The 27,747-nt window shown below is 52.5% G+C and overlaps 1 protein-coding gene across 1 annotated transcript; it reads right to left on the reverse strand.

Annotated features, from left to right (window-relative positions):
• Positions 1-257: 257 nt before the first annotated feature.
• Positions 258-26,876, reverse strand: SARDH (sarcosine dehydrogenase). Its single transcript, XM_054646496.2, has 21 exons — positions 26,786-26,876; positions 25,581-25,881; positions 24,013-24,191; positions 22,995-23,174; positions 22,134-22,257; positions 21,868-21,968; positions 20,645-20,749; positions 20,115-20,244; positions 18,052-18,138; positions 17,864-17,954; positions 16,021-16,162; positions 14,464-14,547; positions 13,060-13,173; positions 12,413-12,551; positions 11,603-11,716; positions 10,029-10,176; positions 8,929-9,022; positions 3,672-3,834; positions 2,672-2,840; positions 1,606-1,741; positions 258-648 (listed from the first exon to the last, which is right to left on the reverse strand). The coding sequence occupies exons 2-21, from the start codon at positions 25,873-25,875 to the stop codon at positions 523-525; spliced, it is 2,721 nt and encodes a 906-aa protein (XP_054502471.2). The 5' UTR covers positions 25,876-25,881; positions 26,786-26,876; the 3' UTR covers positions 258-522.
• Between the last annotated feature and the right edge of the window lie 871 nt (positions 26,877-27,747).

The following is a 27,747-nucleotide window of genomic DNA, read 5'->3' on the forward strand; positions in this document are numbered from 1 at the left end:
AGAGGAGCCCACAGTGTGACCCTGGGCAATGATCCTGCACTCTGCCCCTTCCCTCCACGGCCCCCACCCCAGCAGAGCCCCCAGGATGAGGTGACACCCATGGGAGAGGGGACAGACACAGCAAGGGACCAGAGGGATGGCAGCTTTGGAGGCTCCAGCTGTATTAACAGCAGAGCTACTTTAAAAAAAATTCACTTCCAGGCTACATTTGGGGGAAAAGAGTTTCCAGCAAAGTCAAAAATTGAAGCCACTTCACATGCAGTGAGACCAAACGCTGTTTGCAGGCCAATTAACCCATGGAAAGGAATTATTGCTGCAGCGGCCTCGCTTCACTGGGGAAACAGAGCAGCAGAGTCTTTGCACTTTCTGGAATCTCTTCCTCCTCTTCTCCCCTTAATTTGGCCCACAGTGACTCGGGGGGTTCCAGGAGGTTGCCCGGCTCTTGCAGCTGACCCCGGAGCCAGCAGGGGCCGGTGGGGCCGGGAGCTCAGCCCGCAGCTCCTCGGGGCAGCCCAGCAGCCCTCAGTAAAAGCCTTTCACGCGTTTGTTGTCAGGGTCGAACGGGGATTTGGTGTGAGCTCGGGCCGGGAAGGTCACTCCCATCCGCTCCAGCTCGTAGCTGCCACTCTTCACAAAATCCAGGGAAACCTGTGAGGCAGAGCCATGGAAAAACCCCTGTAGGGTGGCAGCATCCCAGCTCCACCCCTGGGCAAGCCCCCACCCGCCCCACACATCTGCTCTCTGCAGAAAACCCGGCTCTGACATCCCGAGAGGATGTGTGGAAAGGGGGATGAGAACTGTTAAAAGCACCCTGTTTAAAAAAAAAATAAAAAAAATCAGGGTTTGAAAATTTTAGGTTTCTTTTTTACCCCTGTGGAGGTATATGATGGAAAGAAAAAAGGGGAAAGGAAAGGGGAAAAGAAAGGAGAGGGGGAAGGGAAAAAGGGAGAAGAGAAGGAAGAGAAGGAGAAGGAGAAGGAAAAGGAAAAGGAGAAGGAGAAGGAGAAGGAGAAGGAGAAGGAGAAGGAGAAGGAGAAGGAGAAGGAGAAGGAGAAGGAGAAGGAGAAGGAAAAGGAAAAGGAGGAATATTCATCACTGGGAGAAAAGGGCGTTCCCAGAAAAGGAGCAGCTGGCCCACAAGCCACTTGCCTTGGGTCTCTTGCAGGGATGCAGGATGAAAAGCCAAGGCAAGCAAGAGCAGGAATCACAGCCCACACACAGCTCTTGGCTGGCACAGAAAAGGTCCCTGGAGATGTCACCCCAACCTCTGTCCCCACAGCACACTGCTAAATGAGGGCACCTGACTGATTACCCAGGAGCCTCACAGGGTTAATTAAAACCTTGCCCTGCTCCCATTGGCCATTGCTCCCTACAACATAAGTGAATTTGCTACTGCAATTAAATATTTGCTCGCAATTAACACCCGAGGCAGCACTTGAGCCGTGCATGGACCTCACACGGTGACAGTGACAGCAATTTTGGCACCAGCCCCTCAGCCCCCAGGGAACAGCGGGAGCTGTGGTCCCATCGCCCAGCCCCGGTGACAGCGGTGGCTGTGGGGCAGTGCAGGGAGGAGGCACAGCCAGCCCGGGGCTCTGCACTCACCGGGCCCCCTGCAGGGTCTCGGATGTAGCCGTAGGCGATGGTTCTGTCGATGGCAAACCCAAAATCTGCCCGGCGGATGTGGCCGACCACCTGCCCGTCCCTCCAGACCGCCTCCAGGCCGAACATGGGCACCTTCCTGCAAGGCAGGGGCAGAGCTGCCACAGCACAGCCCCTCCACAGGGCACAGGGCTCTGGCTCTGCCCCAGGGCAGCCCATGTGCCAGGGCTCCCACTGCCCGTGGGCTCAGTCACCTCTCCGTGATGAACCCAGAGTGCCACCAGCCCAATCTGCAAAGCTCTGGGTGAAGCAAGATCAACCCTCACACCTCCTGCAGCTCCCACTGAACACCCAACAGGGAATTTGCTCATTCACCTCCCCATGCTGAACCCAGAGTCCCTTCAGCCCAATCTGCAAAACCTCTGGTGAAACAAGATCAACCCTCTCACACCTCCTACAGCAAAACCTCTGCCCAATCTGCAAAACCTCCGGGTGAAACAAGATCAACCCTTTCACACCACCTGCAGCTCCCACTGAACAGGGAGATTCCTCCAACAGGGAATTTGCAGTGGGATTTAAATTAGAGATGGAATTCGAGCATGGAAAACAGCTGTCCAGGTGTGGCACTTCTGTGTGTGTGTGTGTGTGTGTGTGTGTTTAAGAAATGGAGAGAAGAATTGTAAAGATAACATTGTCGAGAGAGACCTTGAACTAGAAATAAGTTCCAAAATATGGCCTTGCAAAAAGACGACCAGATATTTTAGAGAATTGGAACTGTGAAAGATGCATGGTAGCAGGACCTCCCCTGTGGTACTCATTCACTCCTCTGTAGTACTCCCTCCCTCCTCAGTGGTACTCACTGTGGTACTCACTGTGTTACTCCCTCCCTCCTCAGTGGTACTCACTGTGTTACTCACTGTGTTCCTCCCTCCCTCCCCTGTGTACTCACTGTGGTACTCACTGTGTTCCTCCCTCCCTCCCCTGTGTACTCACTGTGTTCCTCCCTCCCTCCCCTGTGTACTCACTGTGGTACTCACTGTGTTCCTCCCTCCCTCCCCTGTGTACTCACTCCTCGGTGGTAAAGCACACCAGCCGGCGGAAGATGCCCTTGGCTTTCTGTGCCTCCACAGCCTCCCGGCCCAGGAAGGGGATGCTGGACTTGAGCTTGCAGGTGAAGGCCAGCCCTGCTTCCAGCGGGGTGTCATCGGGGCGCAGGTCTGCGTGCCAGTGCCTGTACCCTGCAGGAGCCAGCCCGGGTCACCCACTGACCTGGCACAGCACCCCTGTGTTGCTATGATATTTGCTGAAAAATCCCTTTGCCAGGATTTTTCTCTTGAGAAGCTGAGAAGCTTCAGAAGAAAAGAAAAACAGTAATTATCTGCTGCTGTGGAGTGCAACAGGTGCATCTTTGGTTGGTCCATGTTGGTTGTTTCTAATTAATGGCCAATCACAGTCAGCTGGCTCGGACTCTCAGAGTCACGAGCTTCTGTTATCATTCTATTCTTTTCTTTGCTAGCTTTCTGAAATCTTCTATTCTTTTAGTATAGTTTTAATATATTATCAATATAATATAATATAATATAATATAATATAATATAATATAATATAATATAATATAATATAATATAATATTAATATAATATAATATAAATATTAATATAATATAATATAATATAATATAATATAATATAATATAATATAATATAATATAATATAATTTTCAAACCCTGACTTTAATTTTTTTAAACAGGGTGCTTTTATATATTATATTATATATATCATAAAATAATAAATCAGCCTTCTGAAACATGGAGTCAAGATTCTCATCTCTTCCCTCCTCCTGAGACCCCTGCAAACACCACCACAGCCCTGCCCCCTGGACACCCCCTGCCCTTCATCCATGTGGATAAAACACCCTGGAGAAGAGCCCACAGGGGAATTCTCAGCGTTCTGAGACCCTGCCCCACCTCCAGTCCCACTGACCCACCCCGAAGGTGAGGAAAAGCTGCCTGCCCTGCTCCCCCCGCTGGAGGAGAAGCAGAGAGAGCTGCTGAGAGGAGAACAAGGACCTTTCTCGATGCTGAGGCTGTCGATGGCTCTGTAGCCGGCGTTGGCGATGCCGTGCCGGGCTCCTGCCTGCATCACTGCCCGATAAACCTTCACACAGTCAGCCCTGGGCACGTGCAGCTCCCAGCCCATCTCCCCCACGAACGACAGCCTCATGGCACGGACCTGCAAGGGCAAGAGGGAAACATCCCCAGGCTGGAGCTGGGCTGGGCAGCCTGGCAGAGGATCCCATGTCGGGGGAAAAGCCAGCCTTGCCTGGGCGCTGGGGAAGATGGAACAGGAAAGCCTTGTAAATATGATTGCCTGGCAAAAGACTTGGAGAATATGGGAACTATGAGCGAGATTGAAATGAAAGCAAGCTTTGAGATACCTCAGTTACTGAAAAACAATGGTGTGGCCAGCTGAAGGTGATCCCCTTTTGATGGAACAACACCCTCTGCTTGCAGGCAGGTCCAAGGCTCAGAGCAGACCCTGCCAGCTTGGCAGAAGGGTCCAAGGAGGAGTTTTTAGGGTTTAAAATGTAACACAGAACAGTAATGTAATGATTCTTACAGGCTGTATGTAAATGCTATAGGATTTGTATCTTGTACTGGATTGGTTAGTGAGAATCAGAATATTCAGCACAGAAGAAGATTTATTGTATTGTAACGGGAACCTCGCTCTCTTACCCTTTTACCCTCTTATGTCCTTACCCTCTCATCCTCTCCCTCTCTCTCATCCTCTTTACCTCTCCCTCTCTCAGTCCTGCTCTGAGCTGTGCCTGGCAGCTCCCAGCAGGGCCCTGCACCCAGGCCCTTTGCAATAAACCCCAAGTTCCCAGCCCTGGCTGCAGAGATCTCTGGTCTCCATCTGTCCTGACTGTCCTACCCCCCGAGGCTCCTGCACCTGGGAACTGTGGTGGAAGGCAGTTCTGGGCTCTCCTTTCTTGCACAAAGACAGGCTCATGAAGCCCCACATTTCTCTTCACAGAGAAAAGCAAGGCATGATTCTTCCCAAGAATATTTCTGGGATTCCCATTCTCTGAACCTCAGAGAAAGGAAAAACAATTCTTATCTCATTTGCTGTGCCTGTGTTTGTGCCAAAGTAGAATGCAATGTGGAGATTGTTTACCCACAGTGATGGGGTTTTGTTTCCTTGGCCTGTCAGGGCCAAGAGTGTTGAGACTGATGGGTGAAAGTCACGAGATTCTGGGCAGTGTGTGCAGGGCTGAGTGCTTGGCAGGTTCAGTTTTAGATGTATAGAATAATACAGTATAATAAAGCAATTAATGAGCCTTCTGATATCAACGGAGTCCTCCTCATCCTTCCTCCTTCGTTGGGGCCCTCTCACCATTGCTGTAGGCTCAGAGTGAATTTCTCATCTCTGGACTTCCTAAGTCTGGCACCTCAAACCCAGCTACCATCAGTGCCAGGGGGCAGAGGTGGCTGCTGCAGCATCCTCTGCCTCCAGACTCCAGGGCTGGGGTGAGATGTGATGTTCCAGCTCCAGCCAAGCTTTTGTCTCCCTCTGCTGATCCACCGAGACAGGGAAGCTGTCCCCAACAGGACTGTCCTGCTTTTGGGGCACTTCATCACTGCTGTCCCTGCCACAGGGATGATCCTTCCTGGACAGTGCTGCCACAGCAGGGCACCCAAGGCTCCTGGGCATGTCCCAGTGCCAGCAGGGAATGCTCAGGGCTGTGTCCCAAAGCTGAGCTGTCACACGAGCTCCACACCAAATGCCAGGAGCCCCAAGGAGGGATGAGCAGACCAGCACAGGGGACTGGGTGCTTCTCCAGAGAAGCCTCATTGCCAGGGATGGAGCCTGGCTGCAGTCCCAGGGAACAGCCTGGCCTGCCTGTGTTCCACCAGCTTCTCACCCAGGCACCCTCCTGCTGTCCCTCTGGAACACTCTCCACTCCCAAAGCCTTCCAGGCCAGCTGGGACCCACCCAGCTCGGGCACCTTCCCTGCAGACAGCCCTGGAGCCTGAGCTGCCTTTCCCTCTGATTCATCCCATTGTGTTTCTCCATTCCTCCCCCACAAAACCCCTTCGGTTCATCCCTCTGGGTACATCCACTGCAGACACAGAGCTGCCTTTGGGAGAGAGATTAACTCCAGAGTTCCTCTCTGGGCTGTGATCTGTGCTGGTAACAAAGCTGTCCCCAGCTCAGGACACTCTTCCAGGCTGGCTCTGGCTGGGGCAGGGGCAGAAACTGTATTTTGCCATTTGCTGAGCTCTTGCCCCAAGCAGAGCTGGTGCTCTCTAATCCCAAATGCAAACAGACACCAGCAGCTGCTGCCCAAAGCAGGCAGAAATGCCCAAGGTCTGCCTGGGCTCTGTGCTGCCAGCATGGCCAGGGGGCACAGCTGGGAGCCCAAACCCACTCCTGCTTCCCCTAGCACCAAAATCACATCCTCAAGCTGAATTTACAATTTTTAACTTGTAAGAAACCTTAACCTCTGCAATAGGAGTAGGGAGAAGGAAGGAACACAGGATGGGGAATTTATTTTGAGGTGCTAGGGCCAGCCCTGCCCTGGCCCCTGGCACAGCCAGGCACAAAGGCTGGCACTCCCTTCCCCAGGAGCACGGGCACAGGGGGCTCAGAGAAGCTTTTTTCTCTTCACAAAGGTGTCATCTAATTAGGGAACAGCCTGAGAAGAGGCTGCTGCGAGCCAGCTTCCATCTTCACTGCGGCAGGAGATGCTCCGGGGATTGACAGGCAACTTCCCGGCTCGTTAACCCCGAATGGGACTGCAGCTAAAGCGCTGTGAACAATCGGGAGCAACTTACTCCTGGGAGAAACTTCCTCTCAAAGCACCAGCGCTCCAGGGGAATGAGCATCCCAGCAAGAGCGGTGCCCGCAGAAAACAGGAAACCCTGGAAAACGGGGCTGATCGGGCAGTGGCCAGCTCAGCACAGGGAGGGACTGGGATGTGTGCGAGCCCCAGGCAGGACTCACATCCCACCACGGAGGGCAATGCTGAGGGCTGCACTCAGCAGCTCTGCAGGATTCCCAGAGGAACAGGCCTTCCAGCTGGAGCTGTGCAATAGCATCCATTCCTGGGTCTTTGTGCAGCAATTCAAAAGCATTCTAGGTACCATAGGAAATGAAAACCTGAATTTTTCCCTGTCTCCAGCAGTGAGATTCAAAGGGTGACCTTTCTCAGCTGTTCTATACAATAAGAGACTCTATATATAAACTCACAAACCAATCCATAATTTCCAGAGTCATTAACTCTGCTGGAACTCTCCTTTGACTCCAGCTGATTTTGTTCAACTACTGAGTTAATGCAGGAAAATCTCGGTGATAACTTTTTAAAGATGCTGGGTTCAGTTTAATTCCCCTGGAAGGTGATAATATCAGCAAAGGCTTCAGCCTGCTGCCCTGAGAAATCCTCCCACTCTAATTCCAGCGTGGGATGGGGTCCCTGGTGTTCATTGTCCAGTGGGACAAAGGAGACCTCCTGAAGGGTGGTCCAGTCCCCTCCCAGCTCACACCCCTGAGACAGGAGAGCTTTTCTCTGTCCATCAGGGAATTTACACTCCAAAGAATCCACAAAACTTCTGCCAGCTCTATCTTCCTTGAAGGACTGGATTATTTATAACAAACTTGAAGTGAAATGCAAATAAACTCATCACACTCCTGGAGACAGGAACATTTCCACACCTTTCTTAGGGCAAAAGCAGATTATTACAAGATGATATCAGCCTGCTACAGGCTGACAGGGGAGGATTAATGGAGACTAAAATCCAGCACTTTGGACAACCTGCACCAGTGGATTGGCTTTGAAGCCCCCCAGGCCTTCCCAGGGACACTGAACTCGCTGTGGGTGGAGTTGCTGGGCACCCAGGGTGCATTGATGGCAATGGTTTGGAGATTCATCTGACTTGGGCAAGGTCTGTGCCTTACTTCAACCACCTTAAGGCCTGGCCAGGCTGTTGCTCACAAATCAAGAGGCTCTAATTTGATTTAGCAGCAATCTCTTCGGCAGGCAGCTGCAGGAGAATTAAAGCCATTTTAATTCTGAATGAAAAGTGGCCGCACGTGGCTTAACCCAATTTCCTTAACATCCAGCCTGCTGCAGCTCCTTGCTCTCCTGCTGCCTTCTATGAGATTTACTGCTTCACCTTCACCTCCTTCATGCCCCACCAGGCTCCAGGCTGAGAGCAGAGAGAGTTCTGGGCATGGTCCCTCCTCCCATCCAGCTCATCCAGCAGGAGAGGGATGCTCTGGGATCATGGCCTGCCCAGGCTTGCCATGGAAAGGAGCAGGTACAAATCCCACCCTCTCTTCAAAGTGTTTTTGCAACCATAGGAATATTCCACATGGGATAAACCTCACTGAGAAACCAGAGTTTCTCCATGAAACCTTGCTAAAGCTTTTCCCTGATACCCAAAGTTGTCAGCAGCAGGTTTTCCTAGGACATTTCTCCTTTGAGAAAAATGACACCTCATGGTCACCAACTCTTCTATTTGGGGTGTTCAAGCTCAATCAACAGCTTCAGGGCATGTGTGAGCCCTGAAGGCTGGGCAGAAGCAGGATGATGTGTGCCTGTACAGGAAGCTTAGGGCTGTCAGGCTTCTCCTGTGATCAAACAGCAGCTCCCAGGCTGCCCAGTCCCTCCTGCCAGCACCTGACAGGCTTTGCATTAAATTGTCCCCGTTTTTTTGTGAGGAGGGGGAAATGGAAAGTGTCTGAAGTGTCAGGGAGATCTCATCACCAGGGCTGGCCCTAATCCATGGAGGCATTTCTCATTCCTGTGGCATCACTGCAAAGCCATGAGTCACCCTGTCCCTTCCCCAGGCTCAGCGCTGTGAGGGCTGGGAGAGCAGGATGGCACCTGCCAGGCAGTCAGGGAGGGAAACACCTTTTTCTGGGTTTTGGCCTTTTCCTACAAAATCCACAACAAAACCTCTCTGCAATAAACAGGAGGCAGGCACATTCCCAACAGAGGGAGATGGAACAGTTTGCCCAGAGGAGCTGTGGCTGTCCCTGTATCCCTGGGAGTGCTCCAGGCCAGGTTGGATGGGGCCTGGAGCACCCTGAGACAGTGGAAAGTGTCCCTACCCATTGCAGGGGGTGGAACAAGATGATCTTTTGCATACTATTCCAAAATACAAAACCCAGTGCAAAACAATAACTAAAGAAACCACTTAGTACAATCCAACAATCTTTCAGGTCCCTTCCAAGCCAAACCAGTCTGGGGTTCTGTGCTTGGCTGGTGGGTGCACAGAGCCCAGAGCTCCCTGGGCAGCTCAAGGAGGGGCCCCTTCCTACCTGGCATCCTGCAGCTGTGGTGATTTTGTGGGTGGAGAAGGGGAAGGCCTCGTTGCTGAGGTCGGTGTCGAGCACTTCCTGCAGGACAGCGCGGCTGTGGGGAAACAGCAAACGGGAGCAGGGAGGGTTATCCCCAAATCTTGCTCCTCATCTTGCTGGCAAGACAGACTTGAGCTGAGGTGGCTGATGTGCAGTGCTGTGGGAGCCTCAAAAGAAATTTCAGTTCCATGGAAAATGGAGTGATAACCCAGCCACATCAGCATCACTGCCATGGGGCTCACACCTACCCCTGCCCAACAGGGAGATCTGCACCTGAGGCAAACCTCCCTCCATCCCTGCATCCCTGCATCCCTCCCTCCATCCCTGCATCCCTCCTTCCGCCCTGCATCCCTCCCTCCACCCTTTCATCCCTCCCTCCCTCCATCCCTGCATCCCTCCCTCCATCCCTGCATCCCTCCTTCCACCCCTGCATCCTTCCCTCCATCCCTGCATCCCTCCCTCCACCCCTGCATCCATCCCTGCATCCATCCCTGCATCCCTCCCTCCATCCCTGCATCCCTCCCTCCATCCCTGCATCCCTCCCCTCCATCCCTGCATCCCTGCATCCCTCCCTCCATCCCTGCATCCCTCCCCTCCATCCCTGCATCCCTGCATCCCTCCCTCCATCCCTGCATCCCTCCCCTCCATCCCTGCATCCCTGCATCCCTCCCTCCATCCCTGCATCCCTCCTTCCGCCCTGCATCCATCCCTGCATCCCTGCATCCCTCCATCCATCCCTGCATCCCTCCCTCCATCCCTGCATCCCTGCATCCCTCCTTCCATCCCTGCATCCCTCCCCTCCACCCTTTCATCCCTCCCCTCCACCCTTTCATCCCTCCCTCCATCCCTGCATCCCTCCCCTCCACCCTTTCATCCCTCCCTCCATCCCTGCATCCCTCCCTCCATCCCTGCATCCCTCCCTCCATCCCTCCCTCCATCCCTGCATCCCTCCCTCCATCCCTCTCTCCATCCCTCTGCCCCTCCACCCCTCCATCCCTCCCTCCACCCCTTCCCTCCATCCCTCCCCGGTCAGGTTGCAGGGAGGGGCTCACACCTCTCACCTCAGCGGGCCCTGGATGCTCATCATGCCCAGCTCCTCGGAGCAGTCGAGGAGCTGGCACTGGAATTTCATGTCCTGCAGCACGGTGGTGATGTGGGACCAGTTGTGCTGAGCCACAGCCCCGCCGATTGCCAGGTAGTACCCATCCCCTGGAACACAGCCCCAGGCAGCCTGTCAGGGCTGGTTCTGCTCTGCACAGCCTGAAGTGCAGCCCTGGCTGGGACTGCCAATAAAAGGGTTAAAGAGCTGGGGGATTAGGGAAGGCTTTTTGGGGGGCTCAGCACTGTGAAAACCAAATGGCCACACTGAAAGCGTGTGTGAGCATCACAGGAAAAATCTCCTTGAGAGCAACAGCAAAAGCATCTGCACTTTTGTCCCAGCACAGAACAGCCCCTCAAGGGTGGAGGGAGCTGTGGGTACGGGTGGGAGCAGGGAATGCCACAGTGACCAGCCCATAACCACTACAGAACAATTCCCACTGTATGCAAGGAGGAATTTCATCTCCTCAGTAATCCTGGGTGGAACAATCCCCAGGGATGGTGTGTGAGAGCTGATTAATATGTAATCAATCTTCCCTCTGTCTTTCCTGCCACTACGAAATTGCTCTCTGGTATTCTGTCATAATGATAATGAGTGCAGCCACCTACTGTAATTGGAAAAATAGACTTTGCTGTGATTAAACACCTCCAGTGCCCGACAAAGCTGCAGCTCTGCCAGCCACTTCCCACCCTGCTTCCCCTGCCAGTGTCCCAGACAGGAGGGAGGAAGGATTCTCCCACAAGGGAGGGAAAAATCACAGGCACCCCACGCTGCTGGGACAAACAGGGGGGTGCGATTGCCCAAAGGCACACCTGAAGGTGACACAGGGGGTGAGATTGCCCCATGGCACACCTGAAGGTGACACAGGGGGGTGAGATGGCCCCATGGCACACCTGAGGGTGACACAGCATGGTGAGATTGCCCCATGGCACACCTGAGGGTGACACAGCATGGTGAGATTGCCCCATGGCACACCTGAAGGTGACACAGGGGGTGAGATTGCCCCATGGCACACCTGAGGGTGACACAGCATGGTGAGATTGCCCCATGGCACACCTGAAGGTGACACAGCATGGGAACAGGGCTCTGTGGCCACCCTGTGCCTGGCCAGACCGAGCTCAGCATCCTCCTCCGCAGCTGCCTAATGCCATTCCTGCCCCCAGGGCTGCTCTGCTGCCTTCCAGTCCCCCTTAATTGCAGCTGATAAGGGCTGGGACAGAGGTCAGAGCTGCCAGGCAGGGCTGGACAAACCCAATAACAGCGATGAGCAGTGCAGGGCCCCAGGGACAGGGGCCATAATTGGGTTACAGGCACCGGGGGATGGAGGTGGAAAAAGCCAGGTGGCTGCCATTAGGAAAATGCAATCAGAATCAGCCCTGTGCCTGCAGCCCCTCCAGCGTGACAGCGAGTGCTGGCACAAACCTGCCCAGGACTGGAAAAGTCTCTGTGTGCATTGAAAAGGCAGCGAGAAAACCTGGGAATTCAGGGAGGGTGAGCACAGCCAGAGCTGCTCCATGCAGCTGGTCAGGGTTTTACCTTCAAAAGCGGGGGCCAGGGGGGAGCTTGGGGTCCCAGGGCTGATCCTGCTGACGGTCAGGTCGCTCTCCACGCCGCCCTGGCGGTTCAGCATGCAGGTGTACACGGTGGAGCCTGCAGGGCACACGGGCACCACCATCAGCCCATCAGCCAGCCCGGCACTGGCAGCTGGGCAGCAGGAAAAGGTGCCACTGGCATTCAATCACCCATCCTGGCTTTGCCCTGACCGACCATGGGTGTCTCAGCACAGGCAGGGTGGAAGGAATGATGGTTTTTTCCCTGTCCTGTGTGAGGAGATGAAGTTGCATCCTTGGAAATGGCCAAAGCTCTCGGAAAAGGGGACAACAAATCACAGCTGGCTTGTCTGAGGGTTGTGCTTGCTCCAGCACCCATTGCACCTCCAGATGTGAGCCACATCTGGAGCCAGAGGGAAACCTCCCTCCTTCATCCCTGAGCTCAGAGCACTGAGCAGCATCCAGCTTAGCCAAAGGTGTCTCTCAGGTGAAACCACCACAGCTGCCACCTTTGGTCAAGCAGCAAGGGGCAGAGGAGCCCAGGCATGTCCCATCCAGCTATATTGGTATTTAATTCCAATATACTGGCACCCAACGTGGGGCACGAACCCACAACCCTGAGATTGAGAGTCTCAAGCCCCTGTGTGCAGGATCCAGACTGTGGTGAGGACAGGGAGAGCAGCCTCCTCCCAAACCCTCTGCACAAAAGCAGCACTGAGAGGAAAAGCCAGTCTGGGTTTTTCTGGGTTGTTTTGGGGTGAGATCTCCCCAGCAAAAGGAGGAGCTGAGGCTGTACCTGGAGCTTTGCTCACATCAGCACTGAACAGCCAGTCTGCTGCTTTGGTAGCTTCAGGTCCAACCAGGTAGAATTTCCCAAAATAAGACATGTCAAAGAGAGCCAGGGCGTTCCTGCACGTTAAACATTCCTTCTTGATCTGCAATTAAGGCAAACACGGCAGCGCTGAGGCTGAGCCATGCTCTCACCCACAAAGGGAAACACAAACCATTTACATAACGGGAAACGATACCAGGACACTCTCCTGGTGCCTTTAAAGGCTTCAAAATGCTCCTGAAAGAATCAGGAATTTGCTGGAGCCAGCCTGACAGGCCATCCTGATTGCCTGATCCCACTCCTCACCTCGCTAACTCAGTGACAGTTATCATCAATAACACCCAAATTTTACCAAATTGGATTTTTCCCCCCAAGCTGCTCTCAACACTTTAGGAAAGCAACAGCATAATTCCCATGGTCTCTCCCCTGAGGTTTCTGAGCACAGGCCACACATTTCTCTTCATATTTTTGGGACATTTTTCACTGTTTTGGAGCTTCCCCTCCCTCCGAGCATCACCCAGAGCAGCGATGGGGCACAAATTCTGCTGCCTCCAAGTCCCCCAGCTGGCTGGGAGTTTGGCAGGGCAGGAGGGGCTGTCAGCCCCACTCACGATGTGGTGGTGAGGGGGGAAGTCGAAGGTGTACTCGTCCCCCAGCAGGCGGTTGTAGGTGTAGTCCCTGTGGCGCTCGTGGCCGTAGGCACCGTAGTAATCATAGTCCAGGACCTGGGGGACAGGGAGGAAGAGGAGGTGAGGCTGAAGCCAAAGGACTCCTGGTCATATTCACGCCGGTGCTGGAGAGATGGCTGTGGTGGTGGGTCCCCACCCTGGCATCCCTGATCACCACGGGGATGGGTTCCCACCCCAACATCCCTGCCTTTAGTCATGGATCACCATCCCAACATCCCTGCCTTCAGTGAGGGATCCCCATCCCAAAATCCCTGCCCATGGTGATGGATCCCCATCCCAACATCCCTGCCTTCAGTGAGGGATCCCCATCCCAACATCCCTGCCCATGGTGATGGATCCCCATCCCAGCATCCCTGCCTTCAGTGATAAATCCCCATCCCAACATCCCTGCCTTTAGTCATGGATCACCATCCCAACATCCCTGCCTTCAGTGATAAATCCCCATCCCAACATCCCTGCCTTTAGTCATGGATCCCCACCCCAACATCCCTGCCCACGGTGATGGATCCCCATCCCAACATCCCTGCCTTCAGTGAGGGATCCCCATCCCAACATCCCTGCCTTCAGTGAGGGATCCCCATCCCAACATCCCTGCCTTCAGTGAGGGATCCCCATCCCAACATCCCTGCCCACAGTGATGGATCCCCATCCCAGCATCCCTGCCTTCAGTGATAAATCCCCATCCCAACATCCCTGCCCATGGTGATGGATCCCCATCCCAACATCCCTGCCTTCAGTGATAAATCCCCATCCCAACATCCCTGCCTTTAGTGAGGGATCCCCACCCCAACATCCCTATCCTCAGTGATGGATCCCCACCCCAAAATCCCTGCCTTTAGTGATGGATCTCCATCCCAACATCCCTGCCCGCAGTGAGGGATCCCCACCCCAACATCCCTTCCTACAGTGATGGATCCCCATCCCAACCTCCCTGCCCATGGTGATGGATCTCCATCCCAACATCCCTGCCCACACTGATGGACCCCCATCCCAACATCCCTGCCCACACTGATGGACCCCCATCCCAAAATCCCTGCCCACAGTGATAAATCCCCATCCCAACATCCCTGCCCACACTGATGGACCCCCATCCCAACATCCCTCTCCTCAGTGATGGATCCCCACCCCAAAATCCCTGCCTTTAGTGATGGACCCCCATCCCAACATCCCTGCCCGCAGTGAGGGATCCCCAGCCATCCTGTCCTGGTGAGGGGTCCCCACCCCAAAATCCCTGCTCATGGTGATGGATCCCCACCCATGGTGCAGGGTCCTACCCCAGCTGGTCTCTCCAGGCTGAGGACCCCCCAAAACCCCAGGTGTTCTTACCGGGGCTGCTCCCCCAGGGCTGAACCAGCCAGGTCTCTCCCAGCCGTGCCTCTCCTGGAAAACACAGCCCTGCTGCAGCAGCTCCTGCATGGGAGAAATGGGAGCAAACAGCTTCTTTTTAAAAAATTCCTTTCACAGCTCTTTGAGCAGCACTCAGGCTGCCCTCCTCGGGTGCAGATGTGGGCTCAAGACCAGACTTGTGACCCCTTGATTTGGCTATCAACAGCCAAAATCAGCCAAAATGTCATTTAAAACAGTGTCAAAACTAAAAATTGCCTGATTTTTGTCCCCCTCAGGCAGGATATTTTCCTCAAGAGGCAGAGAGAGCCACAGCCCGGCTGTGCACCCCACCAAAACCTACCCTGGGGTGCCCAAATTGCTGACCAAGAGATGCTACATGCAGGGAGCAAGACTCCCCACCATGTTTACAGAGTAATTATATAACAGCATTTAATATTTATACAGCAACCTTCTCATTCCTCCTCTGAGCTCTCAGGAAAACCTCTCTGCACGCAATTAATTAGGGATCCATTAAGACATTCTTGTTTGGAGCCTCAGTTCGGAAAAGAATAGATTTTGTTGAACATCTCAGAAATCATTCAGTGCCTATTTATAAAACACAGCACATGTTCTGGAGCTGCATGGATAAATACCAGCCTGTCAGTCAAGTGGGCATCACTTATTAGACGTGCTATTAAAAAATAAATTGCATCCTCAGTGACAGAAAACAACTGAGCTGTCAAGCAAACACCGGGGGCTGGCGGGCAGGGGTGTCTGTTTTACTGCTCCAGCCTCTGCCCTCCAGTTGGAAGAGGAATGGTGTGATGTCAATCAGAGAGAAGCAGGAATGGGCTTGGGAAATGTGGCTTTGCCAGGGCTGGGGCTGGGGCTGGCAGTGGGATGAGGCTCTGGTGCTGAGCCAAGCTCAGTGTCTCGAGGGATCTGGGGGGTTCTGAGCTGCTGGTGCAGCAAAATGCTGGGAATTGGGTTTTTGTCTCAAGTGCTGCATCTTGAGAGTGTTCACCTGTGGATATTTGTGTGAAGAAGGGGCTGGAGCAGGAGGGACCCGTGGCTGGTGCCTCCAGGGAGCAAAACCACATAGGGAGTGCTGGCAAAACCACCTCCACAGGGCACATCCCTGTTCCCTCGTGCCCCAGCATCACTCCTCAATGAGAGACGATGTTTTGGGGAGAAACTGCTGCTAAATTGTGAGCAGGACACGGTGAGCAGGAGATTCCTGTGAGCATTCAGCACCCTCAGCCCTCTCAGCTGCCCTGGGATGGACTCAGCCTTGGAGCTCTCCTCTCCCCTTTTCCCTTGTGCAGTGATCATCACCAGGTTCTTAATCCACATCTGCTGAGCTAAATATGGGAATTCTCAGGCTCTCTATCATTAAACTGCCCATTTAATGGGCACAGTGAGCTTTGAGGTCTGGCAGGGATCTCCCCAGGATGGACAGGTGGCATCACAGAGGCTTTGAGGAAGCGACCCAGCTGCAGCCACTCTTTGTGAGCTCCTTTTTGCTGCTGGGAGGGCCAGCCCAGGCCCTGTCCTCACCTCGTGCAGGGGGTCCTTCCTCATGTTGCGTCCTGCCAGGGGCTCATCATGGGGGAACACCACGGAATAGTTCTTGGCGTAGGACTCGTGGCTGCGCTCCCGCATCCAGCGGTTGTTGTCGGTCAGGGAGTGGTGGAACCTCCTGCAAGGCAAGGAGGTGGCAACATCTGGGTGAGCCCACCAGCTCACAGCCTTCTGGACCAGACCCAGGTGTGGATGAAGCTGCTGGTGTAAAGTTGTTATTGCTGCTCCAGTTCTGTGGGTAGGAGCAGAGGAGCCAAGCAGGGCTCGGTGCTGGCCATGCCATGGTGCTGACCAGTGGAGCTGCCCCACCCCAGAGCAACTGGGAGCAGAAAACAGCCCTGCTGAGGAGGGGAAATAGGAAAAAAAGTGAAATTTGAGGTTAATTCTGCCCCACTTCAACATGGGAGCAGCCTCAGAGAACACCTGGGTTTAAGCACAGCCCTGATGAGGGAATGAGCGCTTATACATTCCTTATATTTTTCACCCAATTCTCCCCAGGCTGAAATATAAATAAAACCCAAAATATCTTCAATTCATTTGAAGTATTTCCATCTTTCAAACAGAAATTCTCCTTGAAGGAATGTGCCAGCTCAGCCCACTGTCAGGCTGTAACTCACGGGGAGCAGCCTTGGGCACAAGTGGCACCTTTCCCAGGGCTGCAGAGAGGGAGCCAGGCTGGGGCATGAAGGACAAAATGCCATTTCTAGGGACTTTTAAAATGATACTTTCAGCTTCCCTCCTTGCTGACTGGGGGCAGAGGAGAGGCAGGGCATGGGGCTGAGCCCTGCAAGGAATACAAGTGATGCTCCCCAGGAGCTGGCAGAAGGTGACACATGGCATGTCACCAGCACCCCTGGTTGCCCCATCAGCCTCAGCCCCTTCACCAACGAGCTGAATTTTTGACAGCAGCAAGTGGGCAACAGCTGCCAGATGAAATATTTACAAGCAAATGTTCTGAGAGGATAAATATTGAAATGTGTGGAAAAGGGAGTTATTTAAAGAGGAGCTTGGTAATTGTCACCCAAAGGAAGGAATGGGACTGACAGCTCGATGACAGGGCACATGGGACAGGGGAGATGTTTGGGTGGAAAGCCCCTGGCTGCTCTGAGCAGGGCTGGGGTCCCTTGGGGTCAGGGGGTTGTGCTGGTGCCAACCCAGTGCCCAGCCTGGGATTTCTCCATCTCTCCATCCCCATCCCTTGTGGAAGGGGGCAGCTGGAGACATCTCCCCCATCTCTGCAGGCCCCTGACTCCCACAGCCCAGGCCAATGTGGCATTTACCAGCTGGGCCACTAAAGCAAGGTGAGATTTTCAAAGCTTTGTCCCTCACAAGGTGGTTGCTGTCACTACAGCCCTGCAAGAAAGCCCAAACCCAATCAAAGACAATCGAGCAAGTCAAAAGCAATTACTGAGCCAACATCTGCACGGCCACATCTCCCAGCCCTGGTGGTGCTGCAGAGGGGGGCCGAGCTAATCTTTGTGCTGTTGAAATCATCCCCCTGATTATTAACTTAGAGGATTAGGCACGGCTCTAATTGAACAACAAAACCCAAACATAATTACCCTGTCCTTCCCCACCGCCACCACCACCACCTCCCCGTGCCTGATGGAAACTGTTTGTGTGGGAGTGGGATGAGGAGAACGAGCTAAACCCCACCCAGTGTGCATTCATTAAAGCCACTGCCTGTAATTGATTCCAGCTCCTTGGAGGGACACACACACTGCCTGCACAGCCATTCCTGATGCCAGCCCTGCCTTGGGAGCACCCCCAAGGAGCAGCAGGGATGAGGGATGCCCGTGGAGGCAGCGGGGTGACTCGCCTGATGTCGTAGCCGTACATGTCCTTCTCCGGCCGGCCGTGGATGATCCAGTGAGCCAATTCCCTGCCACAGCCACCTCCCAGCATCATCCCTGGGGAACAGGGCAGGGTGCAGACAGGGCCAGGAGGCCAAGCAGGGCTGGGGAATGCCAGGATCCCCCAGGGATGACCCCTTCAGGTCTCTCTTACCGGCGCTGTTGAAGCCGCAGCCGAGGAAGAACCCTCGGACTTCAGGAGCTTCTCCCATGAGTGGTTTGTGGTCAGCTGTGAATGACTCTGGAAAGCAGAGAGGGGATGTGCCAGCGAGGCCAGGACAGGGGGATCACCCACTCTGGGGACACATCACACACTTTACAGACAGCTTTCCTCCCGTGCTGACCTCGTCCTGCTCCCAGAGAGCTCAGTGGGGCCAGAACTGCACCAACACCCAGCACTGCCCAGCACAGGGTTTTGGAGTTAGACTGAGAATTTGGGAAGCAAAATGAATTCCCCAAGAGAAGGTGAATGAGGCACCGTGAGGGCTCTTTTTTCCTTCACAATCCCCCAGCCAAGGGGGCTGCACTGATCTGTTTGTTGCCATTTTAAATCTGGGCCCTATTTCCTGATGGCACATTCCACCTTTGTCAATTCCTGCTGGGAAATTCCGTAACTTTGAGCCCCTTGGCTCAGCTGAGGGAGGGGCTGGGGATGTCTCTCCTGTGCTCATAATGCCTCCTGCTGCCAGTGCTATTCCACTGGGCCATCAGCCATGGAAATCCCTCTATAAATCATCACCAGGGGGGACAGCAAGCCCCTGACAGAGGTGTGCAATCCTCCTCCCTGTTTGATGGTGCTCCATCCATCCATGTAAAAGGAGAGAGGGAAAGCTGAGTTCAGTGTGGCTTTTCCCCACTTAGCCATGCCCAGCTGGTGTCCCCTGATCCCACTGCTCCAGAGAAGGCAGGAGCAGAGCCAGAATATTTCCACTGTCACCAGAGCAGCTCCTCACGTGCCACTGTCCCTGTACAGATATTCCAGGCTACAAACTCAGGGAGTTAATGGAGCCAAAGCACCTCCCCTGCCAGCACAGCTGACTTTGCCCTGGGATGGGTGGTGAGGGCTGCAGGGACCTTGGCACAGTGACCACAGCAAAGGGGACAAAGCCTTTGCCATTTGATCAGCCCAGCATGACTCAGCTGCCACAGGCTGCTGGTTTCAATCAAGAAGGAGAAAAGCAGGAGAGCTGAGCCTTGGAAAATGACATTATTGTATGACAAAATGGAGACATTAATCTACCAGCAGCCAGTTCTGCTCTGCTCACAGTGCAATCAAACCACTGGACCTAGGGCCAAGGTCTCCACCTTGTACAAGTCATGTTTGATCTGCTGCAGGGCACAAGATGTGCCCTGCTTTCCCCTCATACAAGCCAAAGAGTTTCACTTTAAGTGCCTCAGCAAAAAGGGCTTTTATTATAGTTGATTTCTTAGTGTATAGTGGATTTTAAGGGCAAACCAAGTGTGCAAGGCTCGGGCTCAATGTCTGGCACCACCTCCAGCTGCCACTGCAGGGATGGCTTTAACTCCACACCAGGGATGTAAATCTGGGTAAATCTAACCTCACTAGACCAGGAGCAAGTAATAAAAATAATTACAGAAGATAACACTTGCTAAAATAACAGCCACTGCTTAAAAACATCTGCCTCTTAATTTTCCAGTCCAGCAGCCACAACATCAGCTGGAGATCCATTCACTACCAGAGTAAACCAAGGCAGTCATCTCCCCAAGGAAATGGCTTTAAACTGAAAGAGGGACAACTGAGAAGATAAGAAATCAATAAGATTATAAGGAATTACAAGATAGAAGTTATTTACAACAAGGGTGGGGAGGCCCTGGCACGGGGTTCCCAGAGAAGCTGTGGCTGCCCCGTCCCTGGAGGTGTTCAAGGCCAGGTTGGATGGGGCTTGGAGCAGCCTGGGATAGTGAAAGGTGTCCCTGCCCATGGAATTGGATAATCTTTGAAGATCCCTTCCAAGCCAAACCATTCTGTGAATCTCTGGATGTGTGATTCTATTTCTCCACCCAGGCTAGGCCTGGAATGCCACCCCTTGGAAGATGCCACCACTGCAGCCAGACCAGCAGCACTTTCTCACTTTCTCTGCATTCAAGGAGTTTTTCTTCTCCCCAGGTTATAAAGTTTCCCTTTTCCTCCACCAAAATCTTCAGAGAAACCCAGCTACCACAGTGCCACCACAGTGGTCACCACAGCCACGTTACCTGGCCCACAGACAGTGGATTTAATTCCTGTTTTCTCCAGAACTGGCACTCTGTTGACAGCACCTTCAATGTGTTGCATGAAAACATCCCAGTCCAGGTCAAAGAGGCCAAAAGCAAATTTTTCAGATACCTAAAGAGGAGAAACAAGAATCAGGGCACAGTAGAGAGGATGGCTGACTGCGTGAGACCACCTCATCTCTGGCAGCCTCGGAGAAGATAAATTGAGGCTGCATTGAATCTCTGGGATTTTGGGGTTTTCTTGAGCAACCCAGACAGCCTGTAGTCTGAATTAAGGACAGAGGGATGAGCACTATAAAACAGGGAGGAGGATTGCACAGTTCTGTCTCTCCTGCTGCCTCTGCACTGCATATCTGTGCCACAGACAGCCCCAAAGGGGAGATGCTCTCCCCGCCAGCCACCAGAGGTTGGTGCCTGCAGAATTTGGGGGCTGTGCCTGATGCCCACGCCTCCGAGATGGCTTCCCTGGAAACCTGCCTGGTTCCCCCAGCAAACCTCCAGGCTGCACTCACCTCCTCCCAGAAGATGGGGTTTGACTCATATCCACCCACGGAGAGGGCATCGCCTTGGAGACGCAGATAGACCGAGGCGTCGTGATCACGAACGTTTGGCATGTTCTGAAACATGGGCGGGGGAGTGCAGGGGTCAGAGGAGGCCAAGAGCCATGGGGACACCCCTATGGCACCCAGCAAGGCCCAGGGCACAAGGTGGGCACCTGCAGCAGTGATGTGTCAAGGATGGGACACGACGGCTCTGTGGGTGCTCCCTCAGCACTGAAATTTGGGCATCCCAAGAGGAAAGCACCCAGCTAACCTGGGTGAACCATGGGCAGAGCAGCTTACACAGAGACCTGAGCAGCACCCAGGGGTGCCCTGGGGACGGGGAGCAGCCCCTGGGGTTGATCCTAGCTCAGCAATCATCACTCCTCTGCCACCCGCCTCTGCAGGAGGATGCAGCAGCTGGAGGCGCAGGCAGCGGTGCACGAAGAATGAGGGATTTGTTCTTGTGAATAATGGATGGGGAAACATTTAGATAACACTGAAGAATCAGTGTAGGGCCTACTGCAACCCGTGTTGACAAGTGGAATTAAGTGGTTTGAGCAGGAGGCACTGAGGTCTGTGAGCTGCAGCCTCTCCTCTGGAGCCTTTCTTGCTGCTAAGGGCACGGTGGAGTCACTGGGACTGAAATGTAATCATGGACCACAGCACTTTTTACAACCAGGCACCTCATGCTGAAAGGGCAGGCACAGACTGTGTCAGCAGGATGGAAACTAATTAATGTGTCACCCTGAGTGCACTGGGGCCTGAGAGGATGAAGGCTCCTTCAACTCCCAAGCAATTCTCCGCAGCCAGATGGCAGGAACAGATTTATATGGGCAGTCTAGAAATGCTTGGAGAGCTACACCTCTGCCTGCCAGGCCTGGGGCTGGCTCACAAAGGTCTGGGATCTTTATGAACGCTGCTATCAGACACCAAACACAGAGATCTTGAGGGGAAAAAAAAAAAACCATCCTGCCAGTTGTAACCTCGTTAAATATTAAATCTGCCTCTGTTCAAGGTGATCTGACAGCCCTGCTGAGGGTGTGCACTCCCCTGAGAGCAGAGCAGAGCCTGACCTGGCAGCAACCAGGAGCTCCCACAGGTCTGGGGGTCCCTGGAAGGGGCAGGGGTGTTTCTGCCTGTCCAGCCCCATCGCCCAGAGCAGAGGAGCCAGGCTGCAGGCGGGCAGCACTGACCTGGATGCCCTCGATGCGCTCGGTCACCACGTAGGCGTGGTGCATGGCCACCAGCGGCACGTGCACGCCTGCCAGCCGGCCCAGGGCCCGTGCCCACACTCCTGCAGAGACAACAACGCCGTGCTGAGCTCCTCTGCGTCCCCCAGACAGCTGCAGGGCACAGCCACGGGCTGATGCAGACTTTCCTCCTCACGGGAGCAAAGGCACCCCCGAGTTGTGGCCGCTGCCCCTGTCCCACCCCGTCCCCTGTGCCCTGTCCCCTGTACCTGCACAGTTCACCACGCAGGGAGTCTGGATGGTGCCGTGGGCTGTCTCCACTGCATGCACCCTCTTCACCCCAAAATCATCAGTTCTCACCTGGATGCCTGTGACCGGGCAGTTCTCAATGATCTGGTGGCACAGGAAGGGGGGCAGAGTCAGAGCAGGGTCACCAGGGCAGGGGGACAGCCCACCTCACCTGACGTGCAGCCCCCAAAGCTGGGAAAAGGGAACCTTAAGCAGCATTCTGAGTGCCTTGTCTTGCTCCTAAAGGCCTTTTTTCCACCCTCTATTTTCCCTGGATCTCGTTCTCCTGCCAGCTTTGTCATTGTCACCCAACCAAGAGGGCAACACCCTCCTTGGGAAAGCCTCAAATCTGCAGGAGCAGCACTGCCCCAGTGGGAAAGGAGAAGGTGAGGAAGGCACCTTAGTATAAATTACTAAGTAATTTTTTACTATACTAAAGTTTTACTGTACTAAAATTAATATAAATTACTAATTCTACTAATTAGTAATAATTTGGGAAAGCCCCAAATCTGCAAGAGCAGCTCTGCCCTAGTGGGAAAGGAGAAGGTGAGGAAGGCACCTTAGTACAAATGACTAAGTAGTTTTTTACTATACTAAAGTTTTACTTTACTAAAGTATATATATTTACTTTACTAAATTATAATTAGTATAAATTACTAATTCTACTAATTAGTAATAATTTGGAACAGCCCCAAATCTGCAGGAGCAGCTCTGCCCCGGTGGGAAAGCAGAAGGTGAGGAAGGCACCTCACCTTCTGCTTAGTATAAATTACTAAGTAATTTTTTACTATACTAAAGTTTTACTACACCAAAATTAATATAAATTACTAATTAAGAACTACCGTAGCGCCCCTGGCAGTCGCTGCTCTGGCCAGGGTTGAGCAGGTGCCAGCAGGGTCCATGGTGCCATCCTTGGGGACATAGAGGGTGCCATACAGGTCATCCACGTTCATCAGGGGGTACAGGTCCTTGGTCTGTGCCGGGGTCAGCACGTGGGACTCCACTCCATACACCTTCCCCAGCTGCCAGGGCACAGGAAAACCAGGAGCTCAGGCAGGGAGCAAAAGATTTGTTCACCACTTGCTGCTGAAGGAGTGACAAACTGATTATTATTGTTCTACTTAAACTGATTATTGTTATTCTGCTTGTACTTTTGTGGCTTGCAGATCTTCATGTAAGGTTGGTGATTTGCTCCATGGGTCATAATCAAACCCACAGGGGTCTTGGGCTCTGTGCCAGGGTCTCTGAGCCCCCTGGCAGGGGTTTGGGCAATCCAGGACAGCCAGAGGGGTGTCCTGAACTCCAACATTGGAGGAGAATCCAGGACAAGTTTATCCCCAAACCCTAAATCCAGCAAGGGGTGATGCTCAGATTTCAGGGAATATAACCCTGTTTTTGAATTCAAGTTGCCTGTGCAGCTGGAAAAATGGGGAAGACGATGCTACCACTATTTAAACAATCAAAAATCCGAGGCTCCATTTAATTTTGCCAACTTTGGAGGAGTTTGACAGATTTTGCCTGCCTTATTCAAGTCAGGAGGCTGCCCTGGAAAGGACCTGCTATCCAGGTGGGAAGGCAGTGAGGGATGGGACATTCTTTGAATTCAAGCTGCCTGTGCAGCTGGAAAAATGCTGCTGCACAATGTGGGGAAAACAATGCTACCACTATTTAAACAACCCAAAGAAATCCGAGGCTGCATTTAATTTTGCCAACTTTGGAGGAATTTGACAGATTTTGGGCTGCCTTATTCAAGTCAGGAGCCTGCCTTGGAAAGGACCTGCTGTCCAGGTGGGAAGGACGGAACATTCAGGGACCACAAAAACCCCTCCCCTCCTCCTGCATCCCGGGGCTCCTCCCTACCGACATGAGCCTTTTGTACTCATCCAGGCGCTGCTTGTTGGAGGCGATGAAGAGCCCCCCGTTCTCCACCCAGCCCGTGTGCAGCCCGGTCTCGGCCGGCAGATCCCGGCTGACCACGTCCCTCGTGTGCGCCAGCAGCTCCACTTCCACATCGCTGGGACGCAGCTGCCACAGGAGCCCTGCGGGGGACGCGGGGTGACACGGGGGCTCCGCCACCTCCACATCGCCCCGAGAGGGACGCAGGGAGGGCCCCCCGTGTGTCCCGTGCCGCCCCGCGGGGCTCGCGCTCCATCTCGTGGATTTGTGGGAATGCTACAAACCACCGGGTTCTGTTCTCTCCGGGCGTTTGATGAATGGGGGGAAAGGGGGTATGGAGTGGATGGGCCATAAAAGTGTGGGGAAAAAAACAAAAAAAAAATTAAAAAAAAATTAAAAGCTTATATAGCTCTGCCTCTCTGCCATAGAAAAGTGGCTTTAAAAACGGGGTGGAAACTGTGGAAGGAAAGTGTTTCCTTTGGCTGCAGCCACATAAATCTTGGGGGGGAAAGCAAATTTAGGGGACTTAAAAATATATATTATATTATATTATATTATATTATATTATATTATATTATATTATATTATATTATATTATAACATTGCATTACTATATTTATTGTTATATTTTAGTCTTTTATTATATTATTATATTATAATATTATCACATTTATATTAGTTGTTATCATTATATCATTATATTAGTTATAATTTCTATTTCTATTATATTTATATTAATATACATATACTTATATATTTAAGTATTATATTATATTATAACATTACATTACATTATTTATGAATATATTTTATTCTTTTATTTCATCATATTATTATATTATATATTATAATGTTATTACATTTATATTAGTTGTTATCATTATATCATTATATTAGTTATAATTTCTATTTGTATTATATTTATATTAATATACATATACTTATATATTTAAGTATTATATTATAACATTACATTACATTATTTATTAATATATTTTATTCTTTTATTTCATCATATTATTATATTATATATTATAATGTTATTACATTTATATTAGTTGTTATCATTATATTATTATATTAGTTATAATTTCTATTTGTATTATATTTATATTAATATACATATATATTTAAGTATTATATTATAACATTACATTATTTATTAATATATTTTATTCTTTTATTTCATTATATTATTATATAATATTATTACATTTATATTATTTGTTATCATTGTATCATTATATTAGTTATAATTTCTATTTGTATTATATTTATATTAATATACATATATATTTAAATATAATATAATATAATATAATATAATATAATATAATATAATATAATATAATATAATATAATATAATATAATATAATATAATATAATATAATATAATATATTGATTTTTATTAATAATATTAATATTAATACTATATTAATATTAATACTATATTTAAAAATATTATGGCAGAAGGAAAACCAGAAATTCTCAGCATTTGCACCCCAAACCCCGAGCATCCCCGCCACTCACCCGCCGTGTGCCAGGTGGTGCCCGAGGTCAGGCGGTCCCTCTCGAGCAGCAGCACCTCGCGGAGCCCCATTTTGGCCAGGTGATAGGCGGTCTGGCAGCCCAGGCTGCCCCCTCCCACCACCACCACCTGTGCCGAGCCCGGCGGGGCCCGGCTGGGCTGGCCGCTCCCGGGACCCTCCTCCTGCAGCGTCTTCTGGTACGGGACGCTCTTCTTGGCCGTGGGGCCCGAGCCGCTGCTGAAGGGCCGGGGGCTCCTCCAGCGGGGCAGGCGCCAGGCTCGGCTCAGGGAGGACATCTCCACCTGCACGTCCCGAAAGGGCCTCGCTGCATCCCGGGCCGCGCCTCTGCTGCGCTCCCTGCCCATCCCTGGGTGCTGCGCACAGGCGGAGCGGGCCCTGGGCACACCCTGGGATGCCTTTCCCGCAGGATGTGGGATCCCAGCTGTACCTGTGTGCAGCTCCCAAAAACCCTCCCGGTGAAAAGGGGCTTGGGAATTCCCAGTGCATGGCACCCTGTGCTCACTCATGCCTCAAAAACCACTTTTTTTTTTTTCCCCACTAGAATTCAGGAGCTGTTTGGGCACAGAGAAGGTGCCAGGTTTCCTTCTGCCCATCTCTGGGTGCTGTGCACAGGCTGAATGAGCCCTGGGCACATCCTGGGATCCTTTTCCAGCAGCTGGGGGTTCCTTTCCAGCAGGATATGGGATCCCAGCTGTACCTGTGTGCAGCTCCCAAAAACCCTCCCGGTAAAAATGAGCTTGGGATTCCCAGTGCATGGCACCCTGTGCTCACTCATGCCTCAAAAACCACCTCTTTCCCCCCCACACACACACTGGAATTCAGGAGCTGTTTGGGCACAGAGAAGGTGCCAGGTTTGCCCTGGATCAGAGGGTGGGGCAATGGCTGCTGGGGGACACACGGGGACAGGTCCTGCCTGTCCCTGTTTGGGTCCTGGCTGAGGACACGGCTCGGGATTTGCTCCTGGAACAAGACTGAGGGTGCAGCGGGGCCAACACAGCCCCCCCCTACCCAAAGCACAGGCCATGAGCAGGGTGTGCCCTGGGGATCACCCCTCTGACACCCCCTGTTGCTGCCACGTGGCCACCAGAGCCCCCAGTGTCCCCCCAGTGTCCCCCCAGTGTCCCCCCAGCTTCAGGCTCCCCCTTGGCGACAGCCCACGGCACATTCCCACCAGGCACCACTCACCAGCAAAGCTCACTCCGGGCTGCCTTTCCCTGCTAGGATGTGGTGGGGCCCCTGCCTTCCTCTGATGCTCTCCTCCTCCTCCTCCTCTTCCGTCCCCTTGGCCCCTGCTGCAAAAAATATTAACCAGCACTTGGAGGCGAGCAGAGCCAGCCTGAGCCAACAGAGAAGAGGCACTTACCTCCCTGTCCCCCTCCTTGTCCCCCTCCTTGTGTCCCTCCTTGTCCCCCTCCTCGTCGCTCTGCTGCTTCCCAGGCAAGACAAAAAGTCTGGCAGAGCAGAGAAATTCAAAGCAAGGAGGAAAATTCTGCTTTTTTTTTCCCCGGCTGGGTGCCCAGCAGAGAACAAACAGCCCAGCTGGGGCCAGAGGGACTCGCAGGCTCCCGGGCTGGCTGGAGCTGTCAGCTGGATGCCAGAGAGCAAACACGGCGAGGAAAGGCACCATCTGACCCCCCTGCTGCAGTTCCCAGTGGCTCCAGTCAAAGAACAGAGATAAAATTAATTTACACCCCTCTTAAGCCAGACCCGAGAGCTCAAAGTGAAGGTGGCAACAACAACAACAACAACAAAAAATTTAAATTGGAGTTGGGTAGAAAAAGAAGGGTTTGATTTTGATCTGTAAACCTGAAGGTTTGTTGTTCCTTCAGTTCAGGGCTCAGCCCTGGAATTAGGGCCTGTTTGGGCAGGACACAGAGGTTCTGCTGAAGGGCCTCGTGCTGGTATCTCAGAGAAGCAGGAGTCGGGGTGGAGTCAGGGTTTGGCTGCTGGTTGGGAGGGATTGGGGTCCCAGCAGCATCGTGGTCCCCCAGGCAGCATCCCCCACCCCTGTAGAGCTCTGAGCAGCCATGGGATGGTTTTTGGGGGGGTTTCAAGCATCCAGATCAAGTGGAAGTGCCCCTTTTCTGCTCCTCAGTGCCCAATCCCTCTGCTCTTGCCTGCTGGACAGCCAGTGGTGCCCAAACTGC

Source organism: Agelaius phoeniceus, chromosome 21 (assembly GCF_051311805.1).
Source record: "Agelaius phoeniceus isolate bAgePho1 chromosome 21, bAgePho1.hap1, whole genome shotgun sequence".
NCBI lineage: Eukaryota > Metazoa > Chordata > Aves > Passeriformes > Icteridae > Agelaius > Agelaius phoeniceus.

Excerpts from the sequence above, each read along its gene's own strand:
- SARDH (XM_054646496.2), bottom strand. The coding sequence starts at position 25,875 with ATGTCCTCCCTGAGCCGAGCCTGGCGCCTGCCCCGCTGGAGGAGCCCC. Across the intron at positions 24,192-25,580 it reads CACCACCTGGCACACGGCGG|GGCTCCTGTGGCAGCTGCGT; the intron begins GTGAGTGGCGGG and ends CGTCCCCCGCAG. Across the intron at positions 9,023-10,028 it reads AGCATCCAGGGCCCGCTGAG|CCGCGCTGTCCTGCAGGAAG; the intron begins GTGAGAGGTGTG and ends GTTTCCCCACAG.